Genomic DNA, 19,669 nt, shown 5'->3' with positions numbered 1-19,669 from the left:
CCCAACTCATGCTGGCTTCCTCTCCTGCCATATGTGGGAAGGTCTGTCAGCAGCCTGATGATGGTCGTGGGTTCCCACTGGGATCTGCCAGGTTTCCTCCCACCATATTGCTGGCCTCTGTCATATAAGTGAAATATTCTTGAGTACCGGTACGCTATAAAACATCAGTGAAATAAATAAATCCATAGAAGTGTTAAATGCATGTACATAGGAGATACTGGTAAAATGCAGGACATGGGTCTTTTAGTGTATGGCTAAAGTAACCTCTGTACTTATAATTGATTTTAATAACACTGTGATCATTGATTGCGTTACACTATAAGCTTAGCTCTTTTAAAGTAATACATTTTGCTTGATTCTGAGTTTCTCCCCCACCATAGAGCCACATAAGAATTTTGGGTATCTCAGTCTCAGTCCTGTTCCCTGTGCTGACCTCAAAGTGTCAAAGCTTTTATGCAACAAAAACAGGTTTCCAATGATCTTGTAATAGTTCTGAATTCATATCACCTCTTTTTGCGTTATACTAAGCAGGCATTTCAGGAATTTCGTTCACACAGGAGTTCACACAGGTTTAGACGAGACAGAGTAGGGACTCTTGTGAGCTAACACAACTAACAGGTGGGGTTATAGGGCGATTGCTAACAGCGCTGTTGGGCTGACAGACTTGTGTATGCGAGTTGTGTAGCAAGTACAGTAAAATCTTGCCTTTTAGTAAGTTTTCGAGAGCCCCCACTCAGTGTCGTCCATATCTAGGTGAACTGGGGCGACTCCTGAAATGTCAATTTGGCTGTAAAAAACATAACATCGTAGTTCAAAAATATAGCTGACACACTCACTCAGACAGCAGCCAACTTCTCAACCACCATTTTCAAACTGTGACTCAGAAAATAAGGTTGTCTTCTTTTTTTCACAGTAGTTGCTCATAGATCTTTTTGTTCATTATTAAAACAAAGCAGCAAGTTGTCGGTCACTCTTTTAATGGTGTAATCTTCTTCGTTTCAATAGAAACATTCCACGAGTTTATCTATTTGAGGGTGATCGCGAGTGCAGCCATCTCACATTAAAAATGGTGGCTTGTAGAGTTAGCTTGCTCTTTTTGCGACATATGCATTTGTGTTAACTGGAAGGTTATTGCCATTATTATTGACGAATAACTACATGTAGGTGATGTGAAGTCAGAATTACTTTGAAGTTAAAGGAAACATGTTTTTGTATTTTGGACATATTGTGGACAGCACATGCTTGCAAGTAGGACGGTACTGATCTGTATTTCTGAATGCTGAGATGGGAAAAATGAAACAGATCTTAAATCTACAATGTAACCTAGTTTGCTATTAGCCACAAAGATTGACGCTACCACTTTAATTCAGCCTATACGCCTTTTTTCGCTCAAAGTCCAAAATAGTATCTCACAATTGTAGAATACACTTTTTTTATGCCCTAGGAATGACATCTTACTTTCCGTTGATGCGTGGAAAGGTTTGCAAGCCATGTGGTTGTAGGTTTCTCTTGGGCTCTGCCCAGTTTTCTCTCAGGTTCTGCCCACTTTTCTCTATAATGCTGGTCGTAGTCATATAAGTGAAATTTTCTTGAGTTTGATGTAAAACGCCTATGAAACAGATAAATAATTAGATTTGACATCACATAACGGTGGAGATTCCTGCTAATTTGGCACACTTAAGGATCATAATTTTGTAATCAGGGTGGAGGGAGAATTTACTGCTGGCATTAATAGCATATACATGTGTGTAAGATGTTTTTCAAGCTCATCAATGAGAGGGTATAAGTTGGTGGTTTACCCTGGTCACGGAAGGAATTCCTGAGTAAAGCCTTTAACAACAAGTGGTTAATTTACATCTTGTATTTATGTTCAGCTGTGATAGATATCATGTTTAGTTGGGGGAGGGAGGGAATGGAATAGTCCTTAGTCCAGCAGAAACAGATGCTCATCCTTGGAAAATAACCAGCACGTGTTAGAATTCAGCCCAGGTGGTTCAGGAGCATCTTCTTTTTGAGGTAGTCAGGCCCATAGGGTTAGCCAGGGGGGTGTCTCAGTGTCATTGAAATGTCCTATTCTGTCAAAATTAACATGCTGAGGCATAGGGAAAATTGGGAATGAAACGGCTTGATTTCAAATTCTGGCTAAATCTATGATGAGGCCCCAATGTACATTTTCCTGAAGATTTATGGAGACTTACTATGCTTATTTTTTGTGTTTCAGTTGAAAACTTTTCACCTTCAACACTAGCAGAAACATGCCTGTCTCAACAGAGAAGGATTTTGTGTTTAAGTTCAGTTCCAAAGGATTGGATTCCAAGCTAACTATCCCAGTGATGATACCTCTACGTCAGCCTGTTAGCGACTTGGTGGGACGTTTGATTAAAGCACATAATCTGCCTTGTTATGTTGAGGATGGTAAGTGCTGATTTGAGCTTCTTGTCATCAGGCCCAGGAACTAAATTCACACCAAAAACCCGGCTCATGGGGCCTTGGTAACAGTGACGCTTGTGGCATTTTTGTGTGATATAATGTTCAGTGCAGACCAGTTGCCTTCCACCAATGTGGTGTGCAAATCTGTACATCACCTGGTGTAAAGTTGGTCTGTAACTTGCCAAAATCCTCCACCCATATAACTGACTGGCATGGTATGGGAGAAAAATTCTTGAGTGTACTGTAACACACAGTAAAATATATAAATAAAGAAATTTGCAGTACTAGTAACTGAATTTGATCAAGAAAGTATATACTGTTCTATGTACATGTCCGCTATGCCAAATGACAGAAAGATTCACCCATGACACAGCTGTACATTTTGATTTTTACAGAGAGTTTTACAGATCATACAAAGGTATTCTGAGGTTTGCTTGGAAGATAAGATTATACCCAACTGGAAAAATGTCAGTCAGTGTAAGCACTAAAAGTAATATTTTATGGCATTTACATGCACTTTTTTGGGCAATATTTTAAGTCATGTACTGTATATGACTCTCCTTTGGTAATTTTAGGAAAACTTCTGTAAAGTCTTGTTATGTCTTTCTCTGTGTGCAGAGCTGACGCAATCTTTAGCGGACTTTGTATCCAAAGAAACCAGCAGACTACATGATAAAAATGCCATGGATGTCATCAATAAAGTGAAGACTGGAGAAGTGAATGTGGACCAACTTGTGGAGAAATGGACCAAAACTTTCTCAGAGGTGATATTCCAACAACCATTTTGCTCTTGGCTACTTTTGGCCATTGATTATGTTTTAATAACCTGTATCTAGGCTTATAAAAGTCATACAACAGTATCATTGTATTGTACTGTTGTAATCTCAAGCTTGTAGGAGTTAGTACTGTCTGGGATTATTGTTTTATTGTATAATAGTCCCAGGTACTATGCACCTAGACAGCTCTCTGACAAACCTCTTGTTGGAAGATCTGAACTAGCAAGAGCTCTGATTTCAGTGCCTCATCTCATTGGTCAAGGGCTAGGAGTCTTCATGGATAACCTAGTAGAATGACTTGGGCAGCAAGAGTGTTGTTCTCTCTGCAGCCAATCTGTTACTGACTATCAAGGTTTCAAGCTTGATTCTACATATTGGTATTACTTTTAGACTTGTGGTTTATCATGTTCATAGCCAAAACTCAGTTTCTTCTTTCCATGAGCCTGGTTACTATTTTACAGGTGAAAAATTCTTCAGTATAGCATTAAACACCATAAAAAAGAGGTTTTCCTGTAGAGACTATCTAAAGCAGTTGATCAACTGAACATGTGTAAGTGGTGCGTTCATGTACTGGATTATGTGATTCAGTGAGACTTTGATGTTTTACTGCGATGCAACAAGTCCTTCACGAAATCTTGTCACTCTCCCATTGTCTTGTCACTCCTCCATTAGAACAAACCCTAACGCCTCAAAATTTTCACATATGAAAGAGCAACTTTCAGTGCAATTTATGAACATTGTTAATTCAAGTTTTTGGACAAAACTGCTTCTGCCAGGTTGAGGGCTTCACAAAAAGTATAATTTTATCGGTCAACCCAGAATAATGCCTTCAGAATATCCTTGAATAACACCTTGCAAACATGCAATATGGCTGAAGAGTCACTGTACCTTCCTCATAATTTTCAGTGTTTGTTAGCAGCATTTGTACATTCTAGCATCAAACCATCAAACACATTTTGGATCCCTGTTTTTGTTCATAGGAAGTCAAAGATTTTGCTGAGCCAGAAGAAGTGACAAATGAGCAAGTGTTCAGCGATGTCTACCACACCCTCATCCACTCTCCAGCATTGGAGACACTCCTTAATCTTGAACATACATACGCTTTATCCATGGAAGATCTCATAGAACAGAGAGATAAAGATCTTCAACATTTGGAAGAAAGGTAGTAGTAACTTGTGTGAAGTGTTTGTCATGATAAGGTAATGGGAAACATTGCCTGCTTAATGCAAGTGATTCCAAGCAGTGTACTTTTTAAGCCAACCTATATTAAATAGTCATAATCTGAGGGTTGACGTTGGCATCCAGTAATAGAGAAAACAGTCTTAAACAAAGTGTTAGGCGTTGTATTTTAAATAGCACTGCAGGTATTGACGAGAGAGGGAGAGATATTCTATTGTTGACTCTGTGTGTGCATATTAAGTACCGTAAATTAATGAACTCCAGGTAGTGTATTGTGTATGAAAGTCAATGTTAAACAAAGTGTTATGGGTGGCTTCTCAAAAAACACTGCATGTATTGAGCTCAGGGTTTGCACACATGTGCAGAATAGCACAGTGGGGAATATTCCATCGTTGATTGTGTGTGCATATTAAATACCATAAATTACTGAATTTCTACCTCAGTGTATTGTGTATTAGAATCACTGGTAAATAGTTGGTGTTGGTGTCTTAAAAAAAAATACATCTTGTATGTATTGATGACCTGGAGTTTTACATGCATGTAAAGCACGATGATGCAAGGAGTGTGTTTTCAGTTCTTGCATTGATTTATTTATTTATTTGATTGGTGTTTTACACCGTACTCAAGAATATTTCAAGTGGAAACCGGGTAGAGCCTGGTGGAAACCCTTGACCATCACTGTTGCTGGATGGCCTTCCCACTTACGGCCGGAGAGGAAGCCAGGATGAGCTGGACTTGAACTCACAGCAACCATATTGGTTCCTGGGTCATTGCACTGTGCTAGTGCGCTAACCAACTAAGCCATGGAGGCTCCTTCATGGGAGCTGAAGTTTTGCATTTATGTGTTTCATTCAGGCGAACTGTTTGGTAGCCTTGCTACCAATTCTAAGCTTTATTAATTTCTGGTGTATTTAACTCATGGCCATAAAGCAAGTTTACACCCAATGCAGCGTAACATATGAGAATGATATGTTTTTAGACAGCAGAAAACGTTAAATGATCATGTTATCGCCCGTTGCATGAAACAGCTATACTAATTAAAATGTCTTTGTGTTTAAGAAACCATTAAAAAAAAGTTTCGTTAGTGTAAATTTCATTGATTTCAGTACCAAGGCAGCTAAATTGTGTACAGCTGAATGTGTTTATTGTGAAGACTGACTGTGGCACAAATGAATGAATGGTATGGTGTTTGTTAGGTATTGCCAGTGTTAAAGATGGAATGTTTACCACTAGAGACAAGCCTTTGATGTTGCTCCAGTAATCACACACACAGTTAGATGTAGAAATTTAAAACTACAAGGACGTCCATCAACAAGTGGAAAGCAAAATCATGATTTAGCTTTGAATGAATATATGCTAGATGCTAAATCATCTATTTCGAGAAAGTAGTATCATAAATGTGCATTTCAAGGCAATAATCAGCCACCTAAAACGTATACATCACACAGCATTTGCAGGTCATTTTAAACATGTTTATCAGATGTTGAAAATCCTCTCATAGTAGTTAAAGTTCATTAGTCCTACATTTCATATTTATGTAACTTGAGCTACAGAAGTGCTGAAATAATTTGACAGACTTTCTGTAAGTTACTGAATACCCTTCTTTTTTTGTATCTAATATTTTGTAAACACTGTAATAATGCTGTCTTTCAATTTTTTGATTTTACCGTGTGTACACTGTACATTAATTTGAGATGCGAATTTGTTAAATTTCCTTTACCATGTCTATAGTTATTCTGTGTACATGTGGGTATATTAATCTCTGGCAGCAATCTGCGGATGGTCATGGCTGTGCCCGCTTTCTTCCCACCATAATGGTGGTTGCTGTTGCATAAGTGAAACATTCTTGAGTATGCCTTAAAATTAAATAAATACTTTTCTATAAATCAAATGAAAATGTCAATGAAGTTGTATGTAACTGGTGCTTGAATCCAGATCCATTGACTCCCAGTCTTTATATATGCCTGGTAACTCAATTGACACGTTAAAATTGGGACAACTCAGACTTTTTTCGGGGATTCTATGAAATGTATTTTCTTTTGGCCCCTGCAGTAGATTAAATGAAACATCATTAAACTTCAGCCTCTGTACGGCCCCCACTTAACAAAATTAGACTAAGCATTACAGGCCTGCTCTCGTAAGAAAACCCATTTTTGCTCAGCTTGTTTGCATCAGAACATATACTCTAATGTAGGCTCTAATGATCTAAGAATAGCATTTGTTGTGTGGAAATTTGGGTGAAGAGTGTCAAACTACCGGTACATGACCGGTATATTTTGGCTTTACTGAAATGATTTGGCATCAAGACCCAGGAAAATGTACAGACTTCACTGGGAAGGTCAGAGGTGGCATTGCATAAAATTATTAACTCCTATCTTCTGGTCTACATTTGGTGAAAGATTTCATAGTTGTGACGACTCATTATTCCAAGGAGCAGGTAAATGAAAATAAGTTCATCTATCTTGTCATTGTTGAATTCTGTAAGCCGTCAGTTACTTGTAATGACATTTATGCACATGTGTGTGAGTAGGAATGGATCGTAGTGGCTTTGCACTAAAACATTGTTTAAAAATTGTTGCAAGAGGAAGCTGACAATGGTCATCAAACATGCAAATACAATGTTTAACTGATGCATCTTGAGTTTATGGTCGCTGTTTTATGAAAACAGGTTTTAAAACTATCTAGAGATTGTTATCATCTACCTTTAAGGGAACAGAGTGGCATGTCAAATACACATTTAACTGCAAGCACTTTGTGTTAAAAACTATAAGTGTAACACAAAAATTTATCTCAGGAGATCCTTGACATTAGTACAGACCCACATTTAAATTACCAAGAAGTTGTCAAAGGCAATTTAAAGGCAACAGTTTTACACTTGCTTTAGCCACCCTGTAGCTAAAATAACTTTCCCTGTCATCGGGAGGCATTCACTAAATCTGATTCTGTCAGTCCCTGCCATAATTTATTTCTCCTTGTGAAGAAAATATATCCCTACAGTTTTGTCAAGATACAAGCCATTTACAATGGATGTTACTGACAACCAGTTTCAGCATACATTACACCTACGTATATGTGTGGCCCACATGTGTTTTAAAATGGAACTCATATAGGATTCTCTTCTTTCTCTTTTTTGTAGCAGTTTTTTTATTGAAACTACCAAATATAGACCGTTTGAAAGACATCAAAGACTTTCAGTGCAATTTTACTCATGTACGGGTATGTCAGTCAGGTGTCACAATCTGGCGTCACAACAATGCAAGAATGAGTTTTGAACGCATGTTAGTTTCAGAAACCTTGCCAGGAGTATGTTTACTGTGTATAGCTCACGGTTTCCAGACTGAAATGGTGGGGAAATAGAACTCTTCTGTAATGGGAGGACAGTTTCGATAGTAACGAAACAACACGTGCTAGAGGTTTGGAAAACGTTCCCCTCTGTTTTCACAAAGCTTGATGGCAGATACTTATCAACCAGATCTTTATCGCTGAAATACATTTTGTATGCAAATTGGTTACATTTATTTATGGGCCTGTGAGCGAACAAGACCGTTTCCTGTATCATGCATTGGCTGATGCAGTGTATCTGGTACATTTCAGACAACCAGAGAAGCAGTCGTTAGCATACCAGTTTGACAGCATTATACTTTGAGATAGCTTGGAATTTACAGGTTTGCTACAACTGTTGCTTGATACTTTCTTCATTTTAAATCATGGATATTAAAAATATAAATGTGACTTGTCGGGAAATCTTCAGGCCTCCCTTTCACTGACTTAATTGATCCCATATGTTGTGGATTGGCGACCCAAACCTCCATGATGCTATTTGGTGAGGGTGGGGTTTAATGTTCTCCTTTTTCGTCATATTGCCAACAAGTGGGGACTGTGTGAAAATAACCAACTGTATCAGGAAAAGAATCTCATGGCCATTTACTGTAATTTATGTCAAGGGACAAAAAAGAAAAAAAAAATGAACTAACCAACCCAATCTTAAAAACAATAGCTTTTCACCCACAACAGACAGATTTTTAATGATGGCCTGACCTAGTGTATTGTGTATTAGAATCAGTGTTAAATCGCTTAGTGCATACTAATTTCTATAAACTACCAAATTCATGACTTCAGCACTTTTTAGTTGGTGGATACATAGATAGGCGATGATATGGCAGGCCTGCTATGTAGCTATAGCAGGTTGCTATGGTACATGTAGCCTGATTGCCCATACTTACCTTGTATCTACTATATAAATAGGAATATATTAGATTGGGCATGTATTGAGTTCACCTGAGCTCTTATTCAGGTTTTAGTTTCAGGTTATTTATTTGAATGTGGTGTAACACTTTACTGAGGTAGAAGAGTATATTTCATTTATTTGATGACATTAAGGTTTATAGATGGAGAAAGCCACAGTGGAATCTCTCTACCAATGTCCTGTTGATGGAGGCCTGGATTGTCATTTCCAACAAACTTTATGTATGACTGCCTATAAAGCAACCTACGACCTTTGCAATTCATCTTGATCGTTATATCCTAGTCATTCGTATCTGATTTACCCCAGTTGAAATCCATGACAGTCATACCTGATTTCACCCATCATCTCTTGCTGAACTTCAATTTATCGGAAGCTGGAGATAAACTATTGCAAGAAATCGAAAAGGCATTCTTGACAAAAATGTGCTACAATTCATTAAGATCATTATCAATACTCTACTTATCTTCTGACCTGGATTCATAAAGATTTGGCCAGATCCCCAGCGACTTATAGTATGATCAGTCCAAGATTTAAGAATAGTATCCGTGATTTTTCTCTGGCATATTGTCTTAACTGGTTGCAAGTGTTGGTTTGACTTTAGACTGTAAGGTCTTCATTCTTCACTGCCCCGCCCACACTGTTGGTAACTCTTCTACATTCATGACATTGTGGAAACAAATGCCGTCAACGGTGCACACTGGGAATTCAAATTTATTTTCTTCCAATATTATGAGAAAAGTCAAACCGAAAAGATTTAGACGGCAATTTTTGCTTTGGTTTATACGTCGACAACAACTTTAAAACCAACAAATTTAAGCTATATATTTGGCCACAAGCTTGTATACAGAAATGGTGAACTTAACCAGGTCACATGATTTGTAGCTGTTCTTTTATTGGTTGATCGGGTCCATCACGGCCCTACAAAAGTGGCACGAAGAAGGTGCATGCACAAACATAATGCAACAATGTTGGCTACTCTTGAACTGTGTTTCAGAACATGTCAGACAACACAAAGTTGACTGGAGTATCCAACAAAGGTCAGGAGATGTTGAATAATGTGAACGGTGCTTTAACCACTTGGTGATAACCCACCAGTTTTTGGTCGCACATTTGGATATACTGTATTGGATAACTATTGGAATATGCGTCTTTTTGTCCTCACATTCACTGGACTGGTGTTTCACTAATTACTTGATTTCCACAGAATTGACATTCATGTTCAGCAGTAACATAAATAATTACTGGTTTAGTTAATTTCCCTTTCATGACTGTTCATCATACATGGGATAATGCGAGTCTAAGTAGACTTGTAGTATGTATCACGTAGTCTCTGACCATGTATTCAACTAAGTATTCTTCAAAAGACTGATCAAACAAAGTGTTACCATAGTGATCAGTTCAGTTCAGTATCTTTATTACTCTCTTACTTGGGCACTGCGATACTTGCATAGAGGGAATATCAATTTATGTGGGAGTAATAACTTGCATTACAGTCATTTCAGGGAAATTTTCTGACATGTAATTAGTTTTAAAATAACTCTGAATGTTTCATCGGATTGCTTTTTTCTTCGCTCTGAGAGTTCTTGGTCTTCCCATCCTATCATTTCCCGAAAAATGTAGGGCAATTTTGACCTTAAGTGGTTTTGGATGGCCAATTCCCAACAGGCAATGAGTGGAGGTGTACCATCAAGAATGGGATATAGATCACTCTTCAAAAGACACGATTTTTTGTTACTTCTTCAGTTGTTGGGTTTTCAGTTGAATTGTACTGTATATTTCCGATAAAATTGTGGCACCCACTGGATTAAACAAATGGATGTGTGGGAGTGGTTTATATTTGGTTCTTGTTTATTATTACCTTGCCTTTCTAGCAGACAAGTGCCATTCTGGGCCAATCAAATTGTAAAAGTGGATGAGACCTACCTTTTCATTATTTTTTGATAGCCATGGTAATCCATTGGCTTTTATGATTTGAATATGTTAGGATAAAATTCCTACATTTAAATTTAAACTTTTTTCCAATATTAACAAGATAGAAATAATTCTCTATTGTTTCCAATGTTGGTTTCTTAGGGGGAAAAAAAAACAAATCTTTTCTTTCATCTTTTTGATTGCTAGTGTCTCCTTTTGGATTTTGTCAGGTGGCAACCATTTACCTCTGAATCACCACCGACATGTTTGAAATGCTATCTTTTTGACGCAGAAGGCATACATTTTGCCTGAGCCTGAACCTTCAAGCACATGCAACAGATTTCAGAATTATCAGCTAAAGAAAAAATGACTAGAAAACTGACCGTGCAGCAGTCTCATTTGTGTTTTCCATAATACAACTATGTCCCTCTGCCTGCCCATTGTTCTGACTGATACTAACCCCTCCACCCAACCTTCAGGGATGCAGAACTGTCCTGTATACCTCATTTTAAGGTCAAACCCCAGTTAAGGTACATGGAGTGTCCATGGAATTCCCTGTCAGATGTATATCCATCATAAGCAAATCACAGATCTGTCTGTATCTCTGTGTGGTTGAAGACTTCAGAATACTTAAAAGGTTTTGAAATGTTGGCTGGGCGTCTGTAATCAGACCTGTTTATATGTACCAACCATATAAGCAGAAACAGGGCAATGAGGATAGTATCAGAGGTTGTCTCTTCTAATGGCAGTGTCTTTGAACTTTATCTCACTTACGGCCTGTAATGTGTATTATTTGAAATTCCCTTTTATCATCAGTAAATTTAAACTAAATTAAGGAAAAAATAAAATTTTATGTCAAAGCGATCTGGTTTATGGATGGATGAAGCCAGGTTGAGCTTAGGGGAAAACCCCTTCACCTACATGTGATTGCCAAGAACCAGTCAGTGGTGCATGGATTTCAGTGTATCATGAGACTGCTTATCCAGCCAGGATCCCATTTTCCCATTATCATTATTAACCTGATTTCTATGACCTCGACAGGGGTTGAATTTTAAGAAAGACAGCTCCACCCACAGGTGCACCTGACTGTACTGTGTGTCCCAAAAACATGTACATATTGAGATGCAAATACTCAAAATATATGTATACATGTGGCTTATCATATATTTATACACGGAACATTTTGGAAGGTTCAAAAATCAGTTTTGTTAACGAGAATAAACATTACATTTGTTTGGTTATTGGCCTGCTGGGAATCATTAAATAAATAATTTAGAAAATGAATATTTTTTGTCTATATGTCTATATAATGTTTTGGGGCATACTGTATATTTATGTATATATTTGTGTAGTGGAGATTTTCTAGACGTACATATGACTAAATAGTTGGGTGCTCAGGTGCATGTATGCACCTTATATTTTAAACCCTGCATGGAATTAGATACTGGTACAGTCTGAGTCATATTTTAATTGCTTAACGTAGGAATGATGGCATGCGCATTTTCATGGCAACCATATTTAGGTCATTCTACATAAAGGATGTCTATTTATAAACACAGAATAACCTGACATTTTTTACAAACATGAAACATCAGCCTGATTTTAGGAGAAAAATAGTATTTGAAATCCAAAAAAATTAAAACCAGTGGTGACATAAAAAAAATGAACTTCCAGAGCTGAATTAGTAACTTAAGATTATGATATCCTGTGTAGCTGAGCCACTTAAAGTTGTCAATTGACACTTTTAAGTATTATATTTGCACCAACATGTTAAAGCTGGTAAACCTGTTTGCATCTAAACCTTCAGGGAGCCCCAATTTGGATAACACTTTACTGTACCCAAGAGTTTAAACTGTGGCACTCGCCTGGTGAAGAAAACCAGGTGGATAAGGGGAAGAAATAGGTCAGTAGGTCACTGTGTCTGAGTAGGCAGATCTTGTGGCGGGTTGGTGGGGGGGGTGGGGGGTGGGGGGGAATCTAGTGGAATCTCAACAAAATGGAGTTGGACTGATCAATCGAGATCTACTCCATTTTCATGTTCAATGTCAAATTAATGTGATCAGTATATTTTCTTGATGGTAGGCAGTTTATTGGCAAAAAAAGCTTAAAAAGAATTAAGGTAATTAGCAGGTGATATTTACCTGGATCAGTTAAGTGTCTGTTAATGCACAGCTGTCCTTGCATTTGGGAAATGATCACCTTTCTTACTCACACCATTGAGAAAGGTTATCTGAACGCAAAAGAGGTTTGCTGGCTCATCATTACAGGTTTTGCTCGCTCATCAGTACAGATTTTGCTCGCTCATCAGTACAGAATTTGCCCACTCATCAGTACAGAATTTGCCCACTCATCAGTGCAGATTTTGCCCACTCATCAGTACAGATTTTTCTCACTCATCAGTACAGATGTTGCTCACTCATCAGTACAGATTTTGCCCACTCATCAGTACAGATTTTTCTCACTCATCAGTACAGATGTTGCTCACTCATCAGTACAGATTTTGCCCGCTTATCAGTGTACATTTTCCCCACTCATCAGTACAGAATTTGCCCACTCATCAGTACAGATTATGCTTGCTCATTAGTACAGATTTTGCCCACTCATCAGTGCAGATTTTGCTCGCTCATCAGCACAGATTTTGCTCACTCATCAGTACAGATTTTGCCTACTCATCAGTGCAGATTTTGCTCACTCATCAGTACAGATTTTGCTCGATCATCAGTACAGATTTTACCCACTCATCAGTACAGATTTTTCTCACTCATCAGTACAGATTTTGCCCACTCATCAGTACAGATTTAGCCCACTCATCAGTACAGATTTTGCTCGCTCATCAGTACAGATTTTGCCCACTCATCAGTACAGATTTTTCTCACTCATCAGTACAGATGTTGCTCACTCATCAGTACAGATTTTGCCCGCTCATCAGTGTACAGATTTTGCCCACTCATCAGTACAGAATTTGCCCACTCATCAGTACAGATTATGCTTGCTCATTAGTACAGGTTTTGCCCACTCATCAGTACAGATTTTTCTCACTCATCAGTACAGATTTTGCACACTCTTCACTACAGATTTTGCCCTTCATCAGTACAGATTTTTCTCACTCATCAGTACAGATTTAGCCCATTCATCAGTACAGATTTTTCTCACTCATCAGTACAGATTTAGCCCATTCATCAGTACAGATTTTTCTCACTCATCAGTACAGATTTAGCCCACTCATCAGTACAGATTTTGCTCGCTCATCAGTACAGATTTTGCCCACTCATCAGTACAGATTTTTCTCACTCATCAGTACAGATGTTGCTCACTCATCAGTACAGATTTTGCCCGCTCATCAGTGTACAGATTTTGCCCACTCATCAGTACAGAATTTGCCCACTCATCAGTACAGATTATGCTTGCTCATTAGTACAGGTTTTGCCCACTCATCAGTACAGATTTTTCTCACTCATCAGTACAGATTTTGCACACTCTTCACTACAGATTTTGCCCTTCATCAGTACAGATTTTGCTCACTCATCAGTACAGATTTAGCCCATTCATCAGTACAGATTTTGCTTGCTCATTAGTACAGATTTTGCTCACTCATCAGTACAGATTTTTCTCACTCATCAGTACAGAATTTGCCCACTCATCAGTACAGATTATGCTTGCTCATTAGTACAGATTTTGCTCACTCATCAGTACAGATTTTTCTCACTCATCAGTACAGATTTAGCCCATTCATCAGTACAGATTTTTCTCACTCATCAGTACAGATTTAGCCCATTCATCAGTACAGATTTTGCTCGCTCATCAGTACAGATTTTCCTCACTCATCAGTATAGGTTAATACACTGATGAGGAGGATTCCTACCTTTATTGTTTATGTGCTGAGATGTTGAATAGGATGCTTTTCTTTGTTTTTTTCTTGCTTAAGGTACATTCTAGGATGGCATTTGTGTTTGGTTTGTTGTTATGAAGTAAGGTGAGATGTTGTGAGTTAGTCCCTAAGTAAGGTATTAAGTTTGTGCATAAGTTTCAGTACATCTTGATCTACATTTTGAATATTTGAATATGTTTTGCCTTCCTCTTAATTCTGAAATAATATGATTTTCTTATCTATTGTTTTCTTTAAAAAGTCATTAAACCTTGACTTTATGATAGCCAATATTGTATCAGATTTAGAAGACCATATTTACGTCAAACCATTAGAGTTAGAGGTTTTATGATTGCATCAACTAGTCTTCCAGTTTTCAAAGACATGGTTTTTTCAAAATTATTTTGTGGCCAAATTTTATACGTGCAAAACGTAAGTAATGTGTAAAACACGAATCAAATAAATGAAGTAATTTGGTAAAAAAATGGTTTTGGTTGTCTTGGCTTTTGTTAGTAGCTCGAATCAGGTGTACAGTCATCTAAAGCTGCCACTTAAACTCATATACTGTGTAAATTTAAAGACAAAAAAAAATCTTCAGGACAAAGTGTGTGTATTAAGTGTTACGTTATTGATTGTATTGATTGATTGTATGAATTTTGAAATTTCAGTTCACCTCATTTACTATCACAAAACGTGATTCATGTGAAAAGAAAAATATACATTTAGTATCTGATGCTCTGAGGAGCATTTGAGACTTGGGCTTCAACATTTATTGAGGGGAAAGTGCCAAGTGGCTTTGATATTCGTTTTGTACGTGTATATCTCTGTGATATTGAAGAAGACATACTGGCATTTAAGATGCATACATGCATTAGGTGTGCCTATCAAATGGTTCATTTTAAGTGTTTTTAAGCTTTACTCCCTGAAGAAATGTCATAGCTGTTACATTTTACCGCAGTTTTTTAGCAATACCATTATCTGGAGCAATGCAGATTCATTGTTAAGCTTTAGTTATTCCGAGAATCATTCAGTCATGTATTGCAGTGTAATTATTGATCGCCACCCTTGACTGTGTGCCCAGAAGATAGATCTGACATCCAGCGGAAATGAGTTACGTCAGCACCCTTCCATTCCACATACCCATGGACCTTATGGTGTGAGATGATTACGTCAATAATTTTCAGCTAATATGCTCTGGCTTTCACTAGACAATCTGGGTTAATTTATTGCCCTAATTTTTGAGCATAGAGTCAATAATGGTGCCAGAGGCTACTCGATGTGATCAGCGATGACCTTTAGATAGAGAGGTCAGGGGCTGGGCCAATCGTTAAAAACACTGACATTTTCATTGAGGTGCTTTGAACAGCTATAATTTAGAATTCAGAGCCCTGCTGTTAGCTCTTCCTGATATTTCTTTACGGTGGATCTACAACAATGTCCTTGATATTGAGGAAGATGGGTATAGCCAGAGATTAACTCTGACCAGAGACTAGTCAGCTATCACACCCGGGGACAGATACTTGACGGCAATTGACTGGCCTGAATTGAGACTTCCCTCGTGCCTAAGCCACAGACTTCCTGTCAATCCAGGGTGCTACTCGTTGGCACCCGGACAAACCGATCAACTATATTTGGCAGTGTCTGGTGCTGAGCCCTGCAGACGGTCCATTTGTGGACAAAGTTGACTGTTGGTCTGCTCACGGTTCCAGACAAATAGCTGTAATAATGTTTGCTGTTGTCTCCCCCTGCCAGCTCCCTTCAGACCCACTGGCTGGTCAGTTGTTGGAGTTAAGTGTGTGTGGTCAGCGATGCTGGGGACGGACTGGTCACCTCTTGTCCCTGGCACTCGGCCAGGTAATTACTGGCCTGACAACTGAGGAATTGTGCTAAGGTTCAGAACTGAGACACAGGAGGTGAATTCAGCTACTGTCCCCGCAATATCTCTTTACATCCACATCTACTCCAGCCCAATCTCATATCCAATCATTTTTATTGAAACCAATCTGTGTCCGTAGACTGAGAACCCTGTGAGTGGAAATGTACCCAATTCCATCTACACTAGACGTGCTAACACTCTGTGTTAGACGGCTTATAGTAACCCTTAAAGTCCTTCAACAGACAGATATTATGTGAAGTCATGATAGTGATTACTCAGGGACCTCATAAGTGACAATGTATTTATAACATGACATGACATTTATGTACATGTATAAATAACAGCAGATTAAATAATTCACTTCAAGGGCTTACTGATTCATCTATGTGTACTTCTTGCTGGTCATGTCCTTCAGATAAATGAAACTATTTTTTGTACATGCATTTGCAAAATCCCAAGATATTTGAGAATGAAATTTATTGATTGACTAACGTTGCAAATTCATTTAACAAAATATGCCAGCATAAAAGAAGTCAACAAAAAAAGTTTTCCCTCCAAACCAGTGGACTTGTTTTCTTCAAATAATTTGTCAGGCATTGAGTCAGGTATATTTCTTAAGGTTCTATGTCAGGAAGTGTTGTGTCTCAACTATTGCTGAGTTTGTGGTGGCAAGGTTAATCCAAAAAGGCTTTTATATAGTCCTTACTTGATGCTGGAAGAAAAAAATAGTCATAAGACAACTGAGAATATAAAGTCATAGCATTACATTGATTTCAAATAGCAAAAAGTTTTAAATATCTGTATAGATGAGTAAGCTCTTGAAACCATTTTCTGGATGCAAAACAGAGAAGACATGACAGCAAAGGTAATGCTTCATTTGATAAAGCCCATTTGGATTTTAACCCATTTGACTTTTTTGGAAGCCTCATTTTGAAGGACAAAACAAAGCCCTGCAATGAAGACTGTGTGGTTTCTTCTAGGCTATACCTAAGGTGTTAAATATGTTCATGATGTCTTTTGTATATTATTACAGGTAACATGTAACATCACTTCAAAACTGTACAACTGTGATATTCAGTGCTTTTGTACATTGCATGATGCTATGTTCAAGAAACTGGTTCAAGCACAATGAACATTTCTTAGTTTGTGGATTTTTTTCTTTTTAACCCATTTCTGTTGCCCTTTGGTACAATTACCCTCTTTTGAATGTCCCTTTGGAATGACAAAAGAAACAGAGTTTGGTTTAATTGCTAAATAGACACGGGTTTATGTTTGTCACAATGCTCCCAAGCTAATACTGCCAGAGGGCTTGAAATTGGAAGGCAGTGGGGTGGTGTCTTCTGGGACATTTTATTGTAATTACATGTACCAGCTGGAGAGTGAATCCCAGGTTGATATTATCATGACCTAAATATGAATGACTCCACCAAACTACCCCAAAAATGTGTACAGCTTATACTTTTCATTATCTGCTTTGGTGACAGGTTAGATGTACTGTATATCGTGGCTTGTAGGAATGTCTCTGCACCATGATTGTGTCTAATTATGTTGAACCAGTGGCTAGGGGCGGTATATTCATCACTTTAGATATATAAACAGTTGCAATCAAAGTGCAACTGAGATACATGTTTTATTGTCAGCAACTTATATTCTAACATGGTACAGGATTTGAATACTGATTTCATTCAGTTGCCTAGAACATAACTTGCATCTTTCCTACATCGCTGAAAACTGTTGACCGCTTCTCTTTGTATGATTCCAACCAATTTAGGTACTGTATATACTTTCTTAGTTCTTTGGTAGTTTGTGTTAAACGCTGTTTTGAGAATTGGCCTTGCGATTATTGACCCAGAACATCTTTATTGATTGACGGCTGGTATACGAATGTCTTTTTTTTACGCATAGATTCACTATTGTTATTCCCTAGTGATAAATAAAATCATGTCCATTTCCAAAACAACCTAAAACACCAGTCCTCAAAAGGAATATATAAAAAAACAGTGCATATATAGTAAAAAAAAAAAAACAGTTGGTAACGTGTAAAAAAGAAGCCGTCATGCAGTTTTCAGTGAATTCGAGAAGACAATTGATACTCTAGGCAAGACGTCCATTTCAAAGTTTTCTCATAGTCTGTGACCAGTGTCCAAGCCGTGTCCAGCTTGAATACAGAACGCTGCCTTCTCAAATGACTGAACTTCATGTACATGTGCAGGACCAAATATTAAGCCACTTTAGTTCTGGAAAACCTGTGGGCTCCCAAATATAGAAATTAAAATACCTGAGCATGAACTTGCTGACATTAATGTTTGGCCTGTAGAATTCCTTTTGTTGATTTTAACCAAATGTTCAACCATCATTCCATTGCACTGTGCAGAGGAAGCTGGTATTATTGTCAGGTAGAATGTGATATCAGCTGTGAGAAATGGCAAAACATGTTCAGATAAGCAAATGAGAGCGATTTCCTGGTAATGATGTTATCTCCTGTTACATGAATTCACTTGAGATAAAGCTCCCAGCCAACAGGCGACGGCAAAGTCGCCAGGAAATGACAATGTGGACATTTGGTCTGCATTCCCAGGAGATTATCGATGATATTATATGATCTAGGAAAACATAATGAGACCTGTGTTGTCTGCATAAAGCTAAATGATTAACAACAAAGGACAGTACTAGCCACCAGGGAAGGGATGGGGCATGACTGGAGTGCCAATCACATATCCTCTAGAGTCCTGGAAAACCCATTTGTAGTTCTCGTTGACCGTCTTAATATTGATGAAGGATGATATACGAGGAACATTTTGGGACGGAGAGGTGTTGATTTGTATTTAGTGGTGGGCAGCTTGAATCTGGCATGATAGGTCAAAAAGTCTCTTGTATGGAAGGTCAAGCGTGGCTGGTGAACTAGAAAGGATTTACAGCGATCCAGTCGATCTCAGCAGATTACTCTATTAGCCGTAAAACAATGTCAAATGAACTTTACTTGTTTGGCGATGCCAGAAATGGTTTTTGAGTTTATAGGGCATTGCGAGTCCTGGCCCTTTGTGCTATTTAGACATTAGCCTTTCATGGGACAGTTTCTTAATGGGAGTATGTGTGAGTATGGAAAAAACCACAGCATTAAACAAGTTTCAATTTTTGCAATTAATGAAAAGAATGTCAAGGGGAAACCAAGTTCATAAGGTTGCTCATTTTTTCATGCATTCACTCGTTCTTACTTTTGAATGTTAAACATATTGAGCCTTTGTTAAATTTTACAGTCTCCACCCATGACATTGTCGGTCATTGTACATGTATAGGTGAAAAATTCTTGAGTATGACGTTAAGCAGCAATCAGATAGATGAATAATCTTACAGGTTAACATTTCCATGCTGCGAAGTCCCAATAG

General features: G+C 38.0%; 1 protein-coding gene across 1 annotated transcript in view; it reads left to right on the top strand.

Moving 5' to 3' along the window:
• Nucleotides 1–19,669, top strand: part of LOC135481726 (protein C12orf4 homolog) — a 44,342-nt gene that overhangs the window by 512 nt on the left and 24,161 nt on the right. The window contains exons 2-4 of the mRNA XM_064761392.1: nt 2,222–2,415; nt 3,049–3,194; nt 4,187–4,368. Coding sequence (XP_064617462.1) covers nt 2,256–2,415; nt 3,049–3,194; nt 4,187–4,368 — 488 coding nt within the window. The 5' untranslated portion in view covers nt 2,222–2,255. The remainder of the gene's footprint in view (nt 1–2,221; nt 2,416–3,048; nt 3,195–4,186; nt 4,369–19,669) is intronic.

The sequence above is a fragment of the Liolophura sinensis genome, chromosome 1 (genome assembly GCF_032854445.1).
Source record: "Liolophura sinensis isolate JHLJ2023 chromosome 1, CUHK_Ljap_v2, whole genome shotgun sequence".
In the NCBI taxonomy this organism is placed as follows: domain Eukaryota; kingdom Metazoa; phylum Mollusca; class Polyplacophora; order Chitonida; family Chitonidae; genus Liolophura; species Liolophura sinensis.
The sequence above is the reverse complement of the archived record's forward strand: the minus strand, read 5'-3'. Positions and strand labels throughout refer to the sequence as shown.